The 19,928-nt window shown below is 38.0% G+C and overlaps 1 protein-coding gene across 12 annotated transcripts in view; it reads right to left on the reverse strand.

The window, feature by feature from the left end:
* Nucleotides 1–3,373: 3,373 nt before the first annotated feature.
* LOC140469287 (uncharacterized) overlaps nucleotides 3,374–19,928 on the reverse strand; it is a 97,173-nt gene continuing 80,618 nt past the window's right edge. For 8 of the 12 annotated variants that reach the window (XM_072565640.1, XM_072565639.1, XM_072565634.1 and 5 more), the window contains one exon: nucleotides 15,314–19,811. In XM_072565640.1, coding sequence (XP_072421741.1) covers nucleotides 19,621–19,811 — 191 coding nt within the window. In that variant the 3' untranslated portion in view covers nucleotides 15,314–19,620. The other 4 variants (XM_072565636.1, XM_072565637.1, XM_072565638.1 and 1 more) reach the window with 4 other exon arrangements.

The raw sequence follows: 19,928 nt of genomic DNA on the forward strand, positions 1-19,928 counted from the left end.
TGTAATAAATTTAATTTTAAAAATGCAGCAGACATTCCGTATCAAAAATGAAGATCTGAAACAATATAAATCATAAGGCTACTTTGTCCAACATGGCACTTGATTTGTGCATATCTCGTAGAAATTGAAGCAATTTGTTTGGTTAATGTTCTTTCACTAGATCTCTAAGTCTTTGCATTAAGACCATCAACAATTCCTCATTTTTTAAAAATACATGATTGCTTAAACATCTCCATATGAAAATTTCTAATTATATGGCTGTATTTACAAACTAGTCAAACAACTAGGTTCAGTAACTGATATATTGTGAAATTGGAGACCAGCACTCCAATTTTTCAAATGAAAGCAGGTGTTATCTTGTTGGCAGATCTCATCATTCATATCTGATGGTTATTGCCTTATTTCTACTACTTTATCTGTATGTTTTGTGTAATAAAAACTTGTAAAGACAGTTTTTACAGAATCTTATATCCTCTTTTCTGAGACATACAATCAGGTTTTGTGCAGTTGTAAACATTACCACATCCATTGTTATCAGTTTGATTGTCTTCATTTGTTTGTTTTTCAAATTAAATTAATATTAATCGATAATAAAGTTTAAGCTTTACCTTTTACTGATCTCTTTGCTACTTAGATCTGCACTTAAATACAAATTAGTTTGTTGAAATTAATTTAAATGTACCATTCATTATTAAAAGCATACACCATTTTTAATTCGAAGGTTACTTTAAAGCATTTTGAAAAACTAAAATTTGTCCATGATTTATTGATTACAATGAGCAACAGTATAGTTTATAATACAAAATAATACAAAATCACCTTATGGAGTGTAAAGCTTTGTGTCTTGATTTTGCCACCAAGCTAATCAAATGTTGATGGTCAAATTGCTTGTTGGATTTTTTTTTAAAAGTTCTGAAAAGAGTCATATTGGACTCCAAAGTATTAAGTTTCTCTCTCTACAAATGGTATGAGTTTCTCCAGTTTGTTTTTATTTCAGATTTCCAGAATCCACAGTATTTTGCTTTTACTTAAATATTTTAAACATACTTTTGCTTTTTAGGTGGGCAATTGAACTGGAATTGAGAACTTCATCTTCGGTCTCAATTTCACTCAGGATTTTGAAAGCAATGCAAATAAAATGGAATCCTGACATAGAGCAAGACTTTTTCCAGTAAAGCTGATGTGATTGGCATAGTTTATATTACATTATCATTTGACACCGCAAACCATGTATCTAATTTTAAAAAGGTAAAATTTAAAACAATTATCAGAAGTATTTTACCTTTTTGAGAGCTTCTTGAAACTTGACTCTTTACACATTGACTTTGTTTTACTTAATAGGTCAAACATCCTTGAAGTTGAAATTTAAGGGGATTAAAGTGACCAGGTTTGCCACAGTAATGTGATCTGTATAACAATGATAACAGTTCCCACCGCCTCTGTCATATACAACAAAAATATACTGAACAGTTACCAGTCCATTAATCTATTTAGATATTCGATCAAGGGGATTTGAAATAAGAGCTACCAGTTTACGACTCCATGTTCAGGTTATTTTAATTATTTGTGGCTGCAATTAAGAGAAAAGTCTGCTACACCTGCTAATCGAAGATGCCTCTGGAATTTTGTGGCTACCAGCTCCTGGACCTCTTAGTTGTCCGAAACAATAGACAGAAAATCCGAAGTTTCTAATATCATTTGTGGAATAAAAAGATTACCTACGTCCATTATCTCATTCACTGATTTCCTGATCTTTGGTGTATTCATGAAACATGAAGACTCCAATAGATTGGTACATCAAAGACAAGGCATTCATATGAAATTAATTCAAGTCTCTGGTAGGGGATGCCTTGCCTAACTCCTGTCATACAATGTTGGACTTCCTGCCATCCAAGCAGGTAAAGGCAACAGAAAACTAACTGATTTATGCCTAGTTTTTTGTTCACTGGATGCAAGACAGTCTCTAGGTTTCTTCTTTAATTGCCAAATCTTGTAAGTATTCTGTTCACTTGATTTCAAATACATTTAATTGAAATACAGCAAGACTTTAAAACTGACGCCTGATATTGTAATTTACAATCAAATATATTGAAATTAATCATAGCCAAAAAACGCTGCGAATTTCAGCTCCAGTAATCCTATATCACCCCACTAAATGCAGGTACCAGGCCAGGTTTTTGAATGTAAGTACATTTAGTATCTTAGAACACATATAGCCTAATGCCAAACCATAAATACAAGAAATTTGTTAACTCAACACTGCACTTTATCTCTGCATCATTGATAAAATGGCAGCTCTATTTCAATAAAAATGAAATGGATTACAGTTTTCTTCCATCATACTTTTCCTTGTGTTACTACTTTCAACTTGTAATGTAAAATTGACTTGAGTAGATGTAATTTTATATCCTGTTTTGTTACTTGCATCATTTTGCTGATGAGTTAGAGGATGGGTCATGTTCATTTCCAAAATACTATATATTTCTCTATTGTGAAAGTGTTGTGCACCATTATCCTCCACAGTTTGCACCACGCAGTGATCAGATTTTATACTGGAATCCTGGTGTATTGCAACAACCCAATAAAGCTATTTTTGTGGTATTATTAATCATAGATTGCTCCGACGTTAATTGTCATTCTCTGAAGCTAGAGTTCAGATGCATCAATTTTATTTCTTCACAAGGTTCCACTCCTTTTTGCAACACTACAAATGTAATCAGTCTCTTTCCTAATTGCTCATAATTTGTAAAATGCTTCAATTATGTGCACAATTTGTGGGTGTTTTCTTTCACAGGCGATTTTAGGACTGTATGTACATAACATGATCTATAAGATGCATTGAGCTTTCTTGGTTATTAAAATGAACTACTGATTTAAAATGGAAAACATTTTGAAATGATGACTAAAATAGGATATCTGATTAAATGGAGCTTGACAATCTAAGTACTGTTCTATTTTATCTGTTATATTAGATTTAGAACTAGTTTTTTAAATTACCATTTCATATAGAATGCAAAAAAAAATTGACAGATTAAGAATCACAAAACAGTACTTATTTTGTTTAAAAAATCTATCTTAGTAATAATAAAGTAAATTGGCATACTGTTGTGAGAAATTCAAACTTACACCAATAAAGGGACGAGAGGGAGATGCATGCTAGGTACTGACTTTTTAAAACTGACGCTCACTACAGAATACTATACTAAAACAGTGACTGTGTTATGCAATTGATAACAGTAAAAATGTTTCAAAATAAATTAATTTGACTACGAAACACTTGGGCATGCCCTGAGAACACAGGATATAAAGACAATAATTTTTCATTTTTTATTTAAGTAAAACTTTAACCAAAAAAAATCACCTTTCATCTTTTTAATAAAACTACAACTTAAAATTTGAAAGGAAAATAAAATGCCAGAAATCGATCCATTATCATCTGTAAAGCAAAAGAACAAAAGTACGTTTCAGGTAAGTTTGTTTCTCAAAATGCAAATGAGAGAAAATTTTTACTGATCTGAACAAAATATAACTGGAGAGGTAAAGAATAGGTAAAACTGCTGACAATTGTCATGCGTAAGAGTCAACAAACAACTTTGAAGTTCTTGTATCTTATTTTACCTCAGATATAAATGAGCAAAAGGACTAAAATATGTTTTCTAAGCAGTATTCAGGTATAAGAAAAAGACCAGACTTTGGTCCTAATACTACATGGTACCTTTTGGGTTTCCTTTGCATTTAAACACAAAATGCCTTTCAATTTAAAAATGTAATAAATCATACATTTTATCTAATAATTTAACCTTCTAAATATTGAAATAATCTTCAGATGTTCATCCTTCCCTCTTTACAGGTAGTAACTTTATAGTCTTAATCCAGAGATGTTTCTTTGAAAAATTTGACTTGTTACTTCTCCACATTTGCCATACTATGCAATATGGATTGTCAGCATAAGCTTTAATGCCTGTCTACAACGATGAACAAGGTTAACAGTGTGGTGAGCTGTTGCATATTTATGGGCATATAAAAAATGAACCACACTTCTTCCAATAGTAATTACATAATGGATATTAAAAGACTTTAACATAAACATTGTCAGCTTTAAGAGCTTGGTATTCTAATCACATGAATTGAAATATTCTGCTGCAAAGCTGTTACTTAGATATTGAAATATTATTTTGCACAAGTTAATGAATGAATGATGAAAAGTAGCAATGGGTATAATTATCATTACAAAGCATTTGTGCACTTTAATTCAGAAACAAAGCCAAGCTAATAGCTTCAACAAGAGTTTGTATTTATATAGTGCCTTTATCATAGTAACATGTCCAAAAGTACTTTCCATGTGTGGTTTCTTTAGTGAAGCATGTAAAGGTGACCAAAAGAGCTTGGTCAATGAGGTAGGTTTTAAGGAGGAGTGAGGCAGACATGCATACGGAAGAGATTCCAGAGCTGAGGACTAGACAGCCAGAAGCATGATCACCAAAGGTGGAGCAACAAAAATGGAAAATACAAGACATTAACACTTGTGGAACAAGTCAAAGGATTTTCATTTAATTAGCACAAAAACTACACAATGTAAAGAATTGCAGCATAAAAACCTTCAGACCACATATAAACTATAACCAGTGCAGCTCCAATGGGATTCTAACAGCTGTGTTCCCTCTTTAAATAGGCCCCTGCCCTCAGTAACTATTCCCCTCAGTCTCTCACTGAGGAACCTTCACTGTTTTCAAATCTCTGTGTGGTCACAGCTGGAGAACATGGAAAGCACCTTCCTTCACTCCTAACAGAAGATTCTGGAAAAAATTATTTGGATTTTCAGAAGGCTTTGATAAGGTCCTTCAAGAGGTTAGTGAGAAAAGTTAGAGATATGGGTTAATACATTTTCATGTCTAAGATACATGCCACAGTGAGAATAAATAGATCTTTTTCCAATTGGTAACCAGTGACTTGTGGTATTGCAAAGATCAATGATTTAGCCCCACCTGTCTACAAATGACCTGGACAAATACCAAATGTAACATTTTCCAAGTTTGCTGTCAACACAAAAATGGGTGGGGTTGTGAGGAGGCTTCAAGATAGTCTATATAAGTTGTGTGTGCGCACAAACATAGCAGATGCAATAAACTGGATAAATGTGAAGTTTACACACACCACAACAAAGTATTATTTGACTGCTGATATATTGGCGAGTGTGGCACAAAGCGATCGAAGTGTTGTTGTACACCAGTCCATTAAAGTAGACCGGGTGATGCAGCAACTAGGAGAAAATTAGGACTACAGATGCTGGAGAATTTGAGTCGAAAAGGGGTTCAAGCATAAGCCCTTTATTCCTGATGAAGGGCTTATGCCTGAAATGTCAACTCCTGCTCCTCCAATGCTGCCTGACCTGCTGTGCTTTTCAGGTGCCACCTTTTCTGACGAGCATGATGCAGCAAACAGGAAGGTAAATTGTATGTTGACTTTTATTTAAGTTCAGAAGTAGTGTCATCTTAAAAGGTCTTGGTAAGACCACACCTGGAGTATTGTGTGCAGTTATGGGCACCCTAGCTAAAGAATGCCATATAGGAACAGCAGAGGCTCGCCAAAATGATGCTGGGAATAGAAAGACTTGTACAAGAAGAAATTGGTTCAACTTAGCCTATACTCACTGGAGATTAGAAGAATTAGCAAGGATTAATGAAGTGAATGAAAATTCTAATAGAGCTAAACAAACTCAATGCAGGGAAAATGTTTTCCCTGGTTGGTGAAAAGGCATGTAAAAAGGGTCTTACTACAATAAGCATGCAATGTGTATGGGAAAATCAGGTTGTTAGAGGATTTCAAGAAAAAGAATTTGTGGAACATGTACAAGATTTTGTTTTGGAGAAGGTTGTGGTAGAGCCCAAAAGGGAACAGGCAATCCTGGATTTGGTGGTGTAATTACGAAAACTTGATAAAAGGAGCTCAAGGATCTTCTATGGAGCTGTGACCTTAATATGATAGAATTCACCCTGCTGTTGGAGAGGGAGAAGCTGGAATTAGGTGCAACATTAGAACTGAATAAAGATGACTACAAAGACATCAAGGAGGAGCTGACCAGAGTTGATTAGGAAGGAAGACAATGGAACAGCAAAAGCAGGAATTTTCTGGGTGAAAATTGGAAGTCTATCCCAAGAAGGAAGAAATAAACTAAGGGGAGAGTTAGGCTGCCATGGCTAACAAGAAGTCAGGTACAGCATAAAAGCAATAGAAAAAGCATAAACTGTGGTAAAGATTAGTGGGAAGCTGCCTTTTTTTTAAAAAAAAGTACAGGATAACAAAAAGTACTCTTGCCATCTTATTTTATATTACTGGCTAGCTTATGCTCATAGTTCATCTTCTCCCCTAACCCCATTGATTTTTTTTTAAAGGTATTAACAGATAAGAGAGAGACTAGACTGGCCATTAGACCGATGGAAAACAAGGCTGCAGAAATAGTAATGGACAGCTAAGAAATGGTGGAGGAACTCCAATAGGTACTTTACATCAATTTTTACAGTGGAAAACACCAGCAGCATACCAGAACTTCAAGGGAATCGGGTCAGAATGAAGTGTAGTGTCCATCACCGAAGGTGGTGGTGTTGTGGAAGCTGAAAGATCTGACAACAGATAAATCAGAGCGGATGCACCTGACCCCAGAGTTACGAAGGAGATAGTAGAGGTATTGGTGGTGATCTTTCAGGAATTGCTGTAGTCAGGGAGGGTCCCAGAGGACTGGAAAATAGCTAATATAACTGGTTGAGAATGGAGGAAGGCAGAAGATGGGAAACTGTAGATCAGTTACCCTGACATCAACATTGGGAAGCTTTTAGAGTCCATTGTTAAGGATGAAATTGCAGAGTACTTGGAAGTACATGATAAAATTGATCTGAATTAGCACGGCTTCATCAAGGGGAGATCGTGCCTGACTAGTTTGTTAAAGTTCTTTTGAGGTATTGAGCAAGTTAGACAAAGGAGAGTTAGTGGGTGTGGACTAGTTAGATTTCTGGAAGGCCTTGACAAGGTGCTGCACAGGAGACTGCTAAATAAGAGTCCATGTTATTAGAGGCAAGGTACTGACACCAATAGGGTATTGGATGAATTACAGAAGGCAAACAGTAGCAAAAAAGCTACCGGAGTAGCTGGTGACTAGTAGAATTCATACAGTTTCCCATCTTCTGCAACCATAACTATTTATGTTTTATGTTAATGATCTGGACAGAGGAACTAAAGGTGTTGCTGCTGCATTTGCACATGACACAGAAGGGGAGGGGCAGGTAATGTTGAGGAAGCTGCAGAAGGGCTTAGGCTAGGAGAGTGGGCAAAATAGCAGCAAATGGAACATAATGTGAGAAACTGAGGTTATACAATTTGGTAGGAAGAATAGAGTTGTAGAGTAATCTGTAAACATGGAAAGGCTTTGGTAATCTGAAGCACAAAATGGACTTGGGAATCATAGTTCATTCTTAAGGATAACATGCAGGTTCATTTTGGCAATTAGGAAGACAAGTGTAATGTATGCATTTGTTTCAAGAGGGCTAGAATACAGAGCAGAAGTGTACTGCAGACCATGTTTGGAATACTGTGTATCTAAGAAATGATAGGATGGAATGAGTTCAGAGGAGGTTTACAAGAATGACCCTGGAGATGAAGGACTTGTCACATGAAGAGCAGCTGAGGACTCTGGCTCTATACTCAGAGTTCAGAAGGATGGGGGGCATCTGATTGCAACTTAGAAAACTGAGGGGCTTGGGTAGAGTGGACGTGGAGAAGATATTACCATTAGTAGGAGAGACTAGAACCTGAGGGCACAGCATCAGAGTGACACAATGACCCTTTAGAACTGAGATATGGAGGAATCTATTCAGCCAAAGAGTGGATAAACTGTACAATTCATTGCCACAGAAGAGGCCAAAATATTGAGTGTATTTAAGACAGTACTTGATTAGTAAGGGGATCAAGTGTTACAAGAAAAACACAGTAGATTGGAGGTTGAGAAACATGATCAAATGTTCAAAGTTTGTGAGAAGATTTGTAGGTGTTCGTTGTTGTGGTTCTGTTTGCCGAGCCGGGAATTTGTGTTGCAGACGTTTCATCCCCTGTCTAGGTGACATCCTCAGTGCTTGGGAGCCTCCTGTGAAGTGCTTCTGTGATCTTTCCTCCGGCATTTGTAGTGGTTTTACACTGGTTTTGCTCATGCTGGGTAATGTAGTGTACAAAATCCCATGCAAGGACTACACAAAACACTACATAGGACAAACAGGAAGACAGCTAACGATCCTATTCCATGAACACCAACTAGCCACAAAACGACATGACCAGCTATCCTTAGTAGCCACACACGCAGATGACAAGCAACATGAATTCGACTGGGACAACACTACTATTATGGGACAAGTCAAACTGAGAACAGCCAGGGAATTCCTAGAGGCATGGCACTCATCCACAGATTCAATCAATAAGCACATCAATCTGGACCCAATATACCGACCACTGCAGCGGACAGCTGGAACTGACAACCGGAAGCGACAGATTCAAACCACTACAAATGCCGGAGGAAAGATCACAGAAGCACTTCACAGGAGGCTCCCAAGCACTGAGGATGTCACCTAGACAGGGGACAAAACATCTGCAACACAAATTCCCAGCTCGGCGAACAGAACCACAACAATGATCAAATGTCAGAACAGACTCTGGGCCGTATGGCCTAATTTTGTTCCTATATCTTGAGTCTAGACACAGGAGATTATTTAGAACTGAAGGGAGGAAAATTTTCTTCACTCAGAGGGTGGTGATCCTGTGGAACTCTGCCACACAAGGCAGTGAAGACCAGTAACTGAATAAGTTCAGCAAACAGACTTTGTTTTAGATTTTAAGTGCATGTCAAAGCAGGAATATGGCAATGGATCAGCCATGAAACTGAATAGCAGAGCAAGCTTGACGGGCCAAAAGGTCTACTTGTGTGTTCTGTTTCTATAAGATGTATAGTTACATCTGCCCTTGGAGGAAGCAGTGTGGGAGAGCTCATAGCACAGGAGAACTCTAAAATAGCACGTGGCACGGGTTCTTATTTGATTACGTTTTATTGAAATCCGTCTCTTGATTACATTTTAAAAATATAAAACACAGGAATAAGCTAACCCAGAGCAGTAAGACGGTGCTATTTTCTGGGTTTGTAGACTAAGGAGCAAAGATGGCCTTAAGTAGAGTGATGTGCTTTTTCCTGTCAGATGTGGGGGATTAGGGAGAGTTTCCATGTTACTGATGATTATGTCTGCAGAAAGTGTCTTTGGTTGCAAATGCAATTATATTGCATGGATTGGTTGCAATGGCAGTGAGGAATTTACATGAGCTAGGGGGTGCGATGGATGGCAGTTATAGGAAGAGAGAAAAACCACAGAGTCAGTCAGTTAGAAGAAGGAGGAAGGTAGTGCAGGAGTCTCCTGTGAGTATCCAGTCTCAAACAAGGATGTTGTTTTGGAAAATGTAGGGGGTGATGGACTCTCGGGAGTGTAGCATGAACTGCCAAGTTTCTGGTACCAAGACAGGCTCTAATGTAACAAGGGGTATGTCAGGTTCCAAGCAATTGATTGTGATCAAGGACTCTCTATTCAAAGGCACAGACAGACATTTCTGCAGCCTGCAGCTAGAAATCTGAATGGTATACTGCTGCTTAGTGCCAAGATCAGGAATATCTCTGAGACAGTGCAGAACATTTTCAAAGGAGAGAGGAAGCAGCAGGTGGTCATTGTGGACATTAGAACTAACAACATAGGAAGGAAAAAGGATGTGATTTTGAAGAGAGAATATAGAAGGTTAGGCAGGGATTTAAAAAGGAGGTCCTCAAGGGTAGTAATGGGGGGCAGGGGAGTTGGGACCTAGGGAGATAATGAAGAAAGTGTTATGAAGATATGGGTGTACCTTTAAGATAGTTAGGACTTGGCAAGTACACAGAGTGATGGAGAATTTACAAGGTAACATTTTGATTAAGAACAAACAGCGCTCGCTGAGTTGCTATGAGACAACACAAATTTAATTCAGCTAATTAGTTTAAATTATACCACCCCCCCAAAAAAAAATCAAAATTGAATTGAGTATATTGACAATCTAAAAAGTGATTTTGATAAGGGATATACATACACACACAGGTATAAGTTATCTATATGTTAGAGTAATGGGTTTTAAAAAGTTTTTAAAAAGCCATTTTTTCATTATGAAGGTTCTTTTTTTTTTCCTAAGGGAGGAGGTGTTATGTGGTTGTACATTTGAGAGTATAGGACTTGGCAAGTACACAGAGTGCTGGAGAATTTACAAGGTAACATTTGATTAAGAATAAACCACTCACTGAATAGCTGTGACAACAACACAAATTTGAATTTGGCCAATCAGTTTAATTTATTAGCGCCCCCCCCAAAAAAAATCAAACTCTAATCCAATTTGAATTGAATTGAATATATTGACAATCTTAAAAGCCAATAACACAATCTGATGGTCTGAGGTATAAGTCCGGGGGGAAATTGAACAGTTGAGAGGAGAACTGCCAAACCCACCATGTACCAGACTGCTTAAAAAAAACTCTCTCAAAAGTACCTTTTCAATCAGTAACCTGTGATGCAGAAATTCCTAACAAGGAGAAAAGATCCAGGAAGATCCAAAGACAAGAACCTACAGCTGCCTGGTTTTAAGATAAGTATTGTTTTGTAAATCTTAATTGGGTGTTTTATTGGTCTAGTATTATAGAAGGGAAGGTAATAGATAGGTTAGAGAAAGAAATTGTAAATAGTGGCTAATTAATTATTCTCGGTTATATTTTAAGAAATAAATTTGTTAATTTTTACTTTAAAAATTTGAGTGGCCAAGAATTATGTACAGATTACAGATAAATCTTTTCTGTTGCTGGTTTAAAATTAAGCAGGAGAGTCATAACAAAAGAGATCAGTCTGAGCCAAGAACATTCAGGAAAAGGAGCAAATCAAACAGTCATGGCAGGCAGAGAAAGGTAAGATTTATAAACTGCATTTATTTCAATGCAAGAGGTCTAAAAGGGAAGGCAGATGAACTCAGGACATGGTTAGGAACATGGAACTGGGATATTCATAGCAATTAGAGCTTAATGTTCCACAGTTTAGGTACTATACAAAGGATAGAAAGTGGGGTGCGAGAGAGTGGAGGGGGACTAGTGATTTTGATAAGGGATAACAATATGGCTGTAGTTAAGGAGGATATTCTTGGGAATATGTCCAGTGAAGTTATTTGGATGGAACTAAAAAATAAAAAGGATGATAATCTTATTCAGATTGTACTATAGACCCACTCCCCCCAATTAGTGAATGGGCAATTGAGCAACAAATATGTAAGGAGATCTGTTATCTGTAAAAATAATAGGGTGGTTATGGTAAGAGATTTTAACTTTCCAAAGACTTGGACTGCCATAATGTTAAGGGCTTGGATGGGCAGGAATTTAAGTGTATACAAGAAAATTTTTTGATTCAATATGTGGATGTACCTATGAGAGAAGGTGCAAAACTTGACGTCTGCTTGGGAAATAAGGCAGGGCAGGTGACTGAGGGGTCAGTGGGGGAGCCAACAACCATAATTCTATTAGTTTTAAAGTAGTGATGGAAAAGGAAAGATGAAAAGTTAAGTTCTACATCGGAGGAAGGCCAATTTTGACGGTATTAGTCAAGAGCTTTCAAAAGTTGATTTAGGGGCAGACGTTCGCAGATAAAGAGATGGCTAAAAACTGGGAAGCCTTCAAAAATGAGATCGCAAGAATCCAGAGACAGCATATTCCTGTTAGGGTGAAAGGAAGGCTGATAGGTGTAGAGAATCTGGGATGATGAGATAAATTGAAATGTTAGTCAAGAAATAGGAAGCATATGTCAGGTATAAACAAGAGAATCCTTAAGTATACTTCTATGTCTTTATACTCTAAGAGGGAAATCAGGAGGGCAAAAAAGGGAACATGAGATAGCTTTAGCAAATAGGGTTAAGGAGAATTAAAAGGGATTTTATAAATACATAAAGAACAATAGAGTGATTTGGAAGAGAATAGGACCTCTCAAAGATCAGGAAGGCAGCCTATATGTGGAACCACAGGAGATGGGTGAGATACTAAACAAGTATTTTGCATCATTGTTTACTGTGGAGAAGGACATGGAAGATGTAGAAAGTGGGGAAATAGATAGTGACATCTTGAAAAATGTCCATATTACAGAGGTGGCAGCACTGGATGTCTTAATGCAGACATACATACCATCATTACGCGTGGGGACACCTCCCTCCTTGTACATGGCAGGTACAAGTATATGTTGCAGGCAAGGATGCCCTGAGGCATGGTACATTGTCGTAGCCTTTGCTCGGTTTCCCCAATGGATGAATGGGCACCGCATAATAATCAACAGACAGGAGGGTTCCCTCCCAGTTGGGGAACACTTCAGTGGTACAGGACATTTGACCTCGGACCTTCGGGTGACCATCCTCCAAGGCGAACTTCAGGACAGGCAGCAGCGAAAAGTGGCCGAGCAGAGGCTGATCACTAAGTTCAGTACCCATAGGGAGGGCCTCAACCGGGACCTTGGGTTCATGTCACATTACAGGTGACCACCATTGCAGTATACACACAGACACTCCCACACACAGAGAACACATATACTCAGACGCGCACACAGACACCCACTCGCACCCTTACAAACACACACACTTCCACATGCACCCCCTCACAGACTTAAGACACTCTACACTCACTACACATACACTTTCTCTCACTCTCAACCCCCAACCCAGACAAAGACCCACATACACACATATATTTTGTGGGGAGAATCTGTACTTGCAGTTATACTGTACTTTGCTCAAAAACTGCATAAATTCATGTAAAACTCTGATTCTAATCTAAAAAGGGAGATAACAATCTAAACATCATGGTATAGACCGAGAACACAGCGGGCGAACACCTTCAACATATTGTCTAGCTATCACCCATTGTTAAAGTTACATTCTCAGGTTAGCTATTAAAACAAAAGGTTTTGTGATTTACACATATAAGAAGTGAAACTATCATGGTATTCAAACAGATGAAAGACTCAATAGACAATCAATTTTTCAATGTATAATTTCAGTTACATCACACTGTAAATTTTTGCTATAAATTCCATGTGCTCGGATTGAATCCTCCATTATCACCTGATGAAGGAGCGATGCTCCGAAAGCTAGCATGCTTCCAATTAAACCCGTTGGACTATAACCTGTTGTGTGATTTTTAACTTTGTACATCCCAGTCCAACACCGGCATCTCCAAATCATTGCTGAAGAATTTGTATCATCAATAGTTACAGGTGAGGTGCCGGAAGACTGAAGGTTGGCTAACATGGTGCCATTATTTTAAAAAGGTGGTAAGGAAAAGCAGGGAACTAAAGACTGGTGAGCCTGGTGGGCAAGTTGTTGGAGGGAATCCTGAGGGACAGTATTTGCAGCATTTGGAAAGGCACAGATTGATTTGGGATAGTCAACATAGCTGTGTGTGTGGGGAATGGTCTCTCACTAACTTGATTGAGTTTTTTTGAAGAAGTAACAAAGAGGATTGATGACAGCAGAGCAGTGGACATGATCTATATGGACTTCAGTCAGGCATTCAACAAAGTTCCTCATGGTAGCCAGCTTAGCAAGGTAAATCACATGGAATAAAGGAAGAATTAGCCATTTGGATACAGAACTGGCTTGAAGGTGGAAGACAGAGGGTAGTGGTGGAGGGTTGCCTTTCAGACTGGAGGCCTGTGCCCAGTTGTATACCTGAAGGATCGGTGCTGGGTCCACTGTTTTTCATAATTTATATAAATGATTTGGTGGAAACATAAAAGAGGTATAGTTCGTAAGTTTGAAGATGACACCAAAATTGGAGGTATAGTGGAAAGCAAAGAAGGTTACCTCAGAATACCACAGGATCTTGATCAGATCGGCCAATGGGCCAAGGAGTGTCACATGGAGTTTAATTTGGATAAATGTGAGGTGCTGCACTTTGGAAAGGCAAGTCAGGGCTGGAGTTATAAACTTAATGCTGAGGTGCTGGGGAGTGTTGCTAAACAAAGAGATCTTGGAGTGCAGGTTCATAGTTCCTTAAAAGTGAAGTCACAAATAGATAGGATAGTGAAGAGGGCACTTGGTAACCTTTCCTTTATTGGTTAAAAGTATTGAGTATAGGAGTTAGGTAATGTTGCAGCTGTACAGGACATTGGTTAGGCTACTTTTGGAATATTGCGTGCAACTCTGGTCTCCCTTCTATTGGAAGCATGTTATGAAACTTGAAAGGGTTCAGAAAAGATTTACAAGCATGTTTGAACTATAAGGAAAGGCTGAAGAGGATGGAGCTATTTTCCCTGGAGCATCAGGGGCTGAGCGCTGACCTTATAGAGATATATAAAATAATGAGGGCACGGATAAAGATGGACGTACAAGGTCTTTTCCCTGGGGTGGGGGAGTCCAGACCTAGAGGGCGTAGGTTCAGGATGAGAGGTGAAAAATTTAAACTGACCTAAGGGCAAGTTTTTCATGCAGAGAGTGGTTAGAGTATGGAATGAGCTGTCAGAGGAAGTGGTGGAGGCTAGTACAATTACAACATTTAAAAGGCAGCTGGATAGGTATATGAATAGGAAGTGTTTAGAGGGATATGGACCAAGTGCTGGCAAATGGAATGAGATTAGTTTAGGATATCTGGTTAGCATGGACGAGCTGAGCCGAAAGGTCTGTTTCTGTGCTGTACATCTCTTTGACTCTAATATTATTTATTAGTTCCCACCCACTCTTTCTTAACCACTTCATCCCAGCAACTTTATTACTCGGAGGTAAAAACTCTGTCCTCTATGCAAATTTTCACTTGTTAGTGCATCTCACATTCTGTTCTTCATGTTGTGTTCATCCAGCTATTTCACCCCATGAATTGTTTAAACTGGCATCAGGTCCTTTTTGTTTCTCTTCAGCGTATTCAATTGAACCATTCTTAATTTTAGAGCTTTGATACAGATTAGCTACAGAACTAAAAACAAACAGCTACTTTCATCGAGAAGGGTTACATGCGAAATGTTGACCTCCACCTTCTGATGCTGCATGGCTTGCCATGTTCTTCCAGCGTCCTGCCTATCTATTTTGGATTCCAGCATCTACAGTCTTCTTTTTGTCTCTCAACACATTTCTTCATCAGCATTTATCCAAGAAAGTTCCAGGTTCAGGTCCCACATGCTTCAGACGTGCATTATAACATGACTAAACAGGCTTATTAGAAATATCTATTAAGGAAAAAAACTGAGGGCACTTTGCATAAATGTAACAATGAAACAATTTTTATTTTCCTAGCAGTATGCTTCGAGTAAGCCAGTGATTTACACAAGATTCACATTTCTTAGAATACTTACTCTGTGTCACATTATTTCAGTGTTTTTCCATGTGTCTTTAAAATTGCAATTTGTTACCTGATAGAAAATCACAGTGAGTGCAAGGGGCTTCTATGTAAAAAAAAGTATAAAATAAGTTTTTAGCTTTGAGTAGTAGTCATTACATAACCTTTCAAGAAAAAGCATTGCATAAGCAACAAAAAGCATAAAGTCTCATCTAAAACTCCACATAAACACTACAAAACCAGACACCTTGAGACTTAAAAAAAAAAGACTTCTCACTGTTACAACACTGAGGCAGACAGCCCTTCTACCTCCGTATTCGCAACACAGTAAGATTAAACCATCATAGACAACCCCAATAGTCACTCCAATGGCTCCTAACCAGACTTGACTAACCAATGCCAGTCTTTGTGAATAATTATTTTCCAGACACTGGTTATGTCTTTTGTTTAAAATACAAAACAATACGCTAACTTTAGCAGAGAGAAAATTGGTACAACACAGTATTCTAATTAATGTCTGTGCTTTAAACTTGATATTTGTTTTCAGCCCCATTCACATAAAAGAGAAACTGATAAAGGATAAATAAAATGAAATAATTAAAGTGACCAGATTTACTTAAATATCTCTCATAATATGTTATTTGACAAATATACACGTGTACTCCTTGGTTGCTTTATTGGAACTGCCAATTAGGATCATCTCCGTACACCCAGGCAAAAGCAGCAATATTGATAACTTGGCTTTGTAGTCTTTGGGTTTCCAAAAAAGGTGGTGTAGGGAATCTTTAAATCTTTATGCTGTCTTGTCAGCAATCAAGTTGGTTTCCACCAAAACACAGTTATTAAAAAAAAACCCTTGTTCCACCCTGTTCGTCGAAACATCTTCCTGAGGTCTCAATTACCTTTCAATGTCTGTCATCTCCTTGGATATAGTCTCTTCCAGACTTGCTGGAACCAATTCCCAGGTACTGAGCTAGTTAATAGCCAACTTCTATCTGTTTAAATGCAATGGTCTATCTGGGGTCACTATGTCTGATTGTAAGTTTGTTCACTGAGCTGGCAGGTTTGTTTTCAGACATTTTATCATCATGGTAGGTAAAATGATCAGTGAGTCTCTGGTGAAGCACTGGTGTACTATCCCACTTTTTATTTATGTCTTGGTCTGTTAAGGGGGGTGATATCATTTCCAATTCTTTTTCTCAGAGGTTGGTAAATAGAGTCCAAATCGATGTGTTTATTGAAGGGGTTCCAATTTGAATTCCAGGTCCTGTGTGTGTCTCTGCTTAACCTGTCCTATGATGGATGTGTTGTCCCAGTCGAAGTCATGTCCTCCTTCATCTGTACGTAAGGATACTGGTGATAGTGAGTCATGTCTTTTGGTGGCTAGTTGGTGTTCAAGTATCCTGGCAGCTAGTTTTCTGTCTGTCCGATGTAGTGTTTGTTACAGTCCTTGCAGGGTATTTTGTAAATGACATTTGTTTTGCTGTTTACTCATATAGGGTCATTTAGGTTCATCAATAGTTGTTTCAGTGCGTTGGTAGGTCTGTGGGCTACCATGATGCCAAAGGGTCGGAGTAGACTCGTAGTCATCTCTGAGATGACTTTGATGTATGGTCGTGTGGCTAGAGTCGCTGGGTGTGTTGTGTCTACTTGTTTGGGTTTGTTGTTTAAGAATCGGTGGACTATATTTACCATTCTTCTTGAATACACTGTATAGGTATTTTTCTTCTGCTACTCGTAGTTCCTGGTTGCTGTAGTGTGTTGTGGCCAGTTTAAATAACGCCCTCTTGCAGCTCCATTTGTGGGTGTTGGAATGATTGCTCCTGTAGTTAAATATCTGGTTTGTTGCTTTCCTGTAGATACTGGTCTGCAGTTCTCCACTAAGTGTTCGTTTCATTGTGACTATGTCTGTTCAAATCCTTTTAATCAAGACTCAGCCTGCAATTAGCCTCCACACCTGTCCTCTGTTTGGTCTGATCTTTTCCTTTAACACAAGCTGTTTCAAAGTCTACAAGTCATCCCCAGACAACAGTTCCTAGTACACAGCACCAAACCAAATTGAGAATGAAAAGTCAGTGAGGGTTCTAATACCAGTCAAGAACTAAGCTGAAAACCTAAGAGAACAATGCTATAAATATAAGCAGGTGACAATTATTATGCAAAAATATCAATTTTAAATTACAGCAGTTGCCAGTTTTGCTAATGAATGATTATCAGTCTAGTTGGGACCAACTGGAAACTGCTAATATTTATGTACAAATTTATAAATGTTACAAAATACTAACTGAAACCATTACTTTTCATGATTTTAAATGGAAAAAGTATTAGATTGCACTTTCTTCCAATTTTTATTGAATTCTTTGGGAAAAGGGGGTGGGATTTATTGTTGGAATGGCTTGTGATTAATGACTGATTAGAGAAAATAACATGATTTTCTTGGAGTACTGCACTCACTTTTAAAAATGAATTCAAGTCCAGAACAAAGTTGGGTTCACCTCAAATGTTCACAAGATTGATTGGTCCAAAGTTGAGCAAAAGTCCTATGTAAATAGGAATAGTTATCCAGTAAGGGATTGTCAACATAAGGAAACAAAAAAGAAAACTGGTTAAATGGGAAAGATGGGTAAAAGCTGCCTCTGATCTCTCAACAAATCGTGAATGAGCATTATTAAAGAACTTTGAACCCATAAAAAAGGTTGAAATAGCGCATGATTGATTTAATTTTGATCACTTTCAGTTGTCAAGTATCTGCATGGAACTAGGCAGCAGTTCTGATCCACAAGATTTGTGAAAGAGAGATTCCTCAATGAAAGCAACTACTGCTGGATTAGACACTGTAGGGCTACAAGCGTAGCATAGCAAAGTGAAAAAGCAACCAACTGCTTAACATAGAAACCTTTGTTGATATAGAAGAGATCAAAGTGATAAGAGATCAGCAACATAACCAGAAACTTAAGTTTGGAATTCAGAAAAAAATTGTTAGATATTACCAATCATAATGAACAAATAAATCTCATTGCCAGTAAGTGTAAGGCTTCAGAGGGATCATGATCAATGCTTGCTCAGAGGCAAATAGATTTGTCTTGGATGAAGTCTGGCTGGAACAGCTGCATGTCATTTTCATCTGAGGACTTGCCCAAATAATGGCTAATGTATTTACCACAATTTTGGCTTAAGTCTTAATTTTTGTCTGAGAAAATATTTAATACCTTTCATAATAAATGTTTAAATAACTAAAATATGAAGTGAAAAGGCATCAAGATTAACGATGAGAAGATAAATTGATCTCAATCTTAAGTTTAATGGTGCACTGGTATCCATAGCCAAGCTCTAATCAATATTTGAATCCAGTTTAATTCCTCATGCTTTGTTCAGTAAGATAATTTAGTCCATTCCTCTTTCACCATGTGGCGTGAATTGAATTGCCTAAGGTGGGGTGGGGAGGAGGTGGTAAATGCACTCTCCTTTCAGCATTCTGGTTAAAAATAATTGGAAATACTTCAGTTTTTCTCACAATGAGCAGGATGGTGATATTGGTGGAAACCTTACCTCCTGTTAGTTGTTCCCTGCCAGTCACAACTGGATTTGGAAGGACTACAGAGCCTTGAACTGCTCCATTGTTTGCTGGATCACTCAACGCTGTCGCATACTGCCAATTAGCAAAGACAACAAGTAGTCCTATCTTGTCACTTCATCAGGAATGACAACTCATTTTTAAGTTTGCTTGGTGATGCTCCTGGCATGCCTTCCTGCATTCTTCATTGAACCAGGGTTGATCACCTTACTTGATGGGCCACAAGGTTATAGATAGTGATTGAATATAATTATGCTACTGATGGCCCACAGCACCCCAATTAGATGTCCAGTTTTAGCTCCCATATCTTCTGAATTCATCCCATTTAGCACATTGGTAATGCTGCACAACACAATAAAGGGTATTTTTGGTGTGAAGACAGACTTAGTCTCCATAAAAGACTGTGGTAGTTATTTCAACCAATATACTGTCTTGGATAGATGAATCTGCAAAAGGTTAACTGGTGAGGACAAGGTCCAGTAAGTTTCTTTTCCCTCTTGTTAGCTCGCTTTACCACCTGTCACAAGGTCCATTCTGGCAGATTTACCCTTGGACAGTTCAGTTAGTTGTATTGCTACTGTGCCATTGTATGTCATGAACATCGCAGTCTCCCACTCTAGAGTACATTCTATGTTGTTTCCACCTTCTGCTTCCTCTAGGTGGTATACAACAGGAGGAACACTGATATAAGGAGAACAGTAAATGGTAATCGGTAGATTTCCTTGCCCGTGTTCGAGTTAATGTCAAAAATGTTTGTGGGGTCCAAAGTCAAAGTCAATGCTGAAGACAGCCAAAGCGATTTCCTTCTGACTATACTACTATGCTGCCATCTTTGAAAGGTTTGTCCTGGCAGTGAAGAAAGACATATCCCAGCATAGGGAAATAAAATTAAATGCATTTAAAATACTCATAATAATAGCACACTGTTGGTAGTTATCCAAATGAACAATGCTTTTGTTTTTA

This window comes from Chiloscyllium punctatum, chromosome 49 (genome assembly GCF_047496795.1).
Source record: "Chiloscyllium punctatum isolate Juve2018m chromosome 49, sChiPun1.3, whole genome shotgun sequence".
Taxonomy (NCBI): domain Eukaryota; kingdom Metazoa; phylum Chordata; class Chondrichthyes; order Orectolobiformes; family Hemiscylliidae; genus Chiloscyllium; species Chiloscyllium punctatum.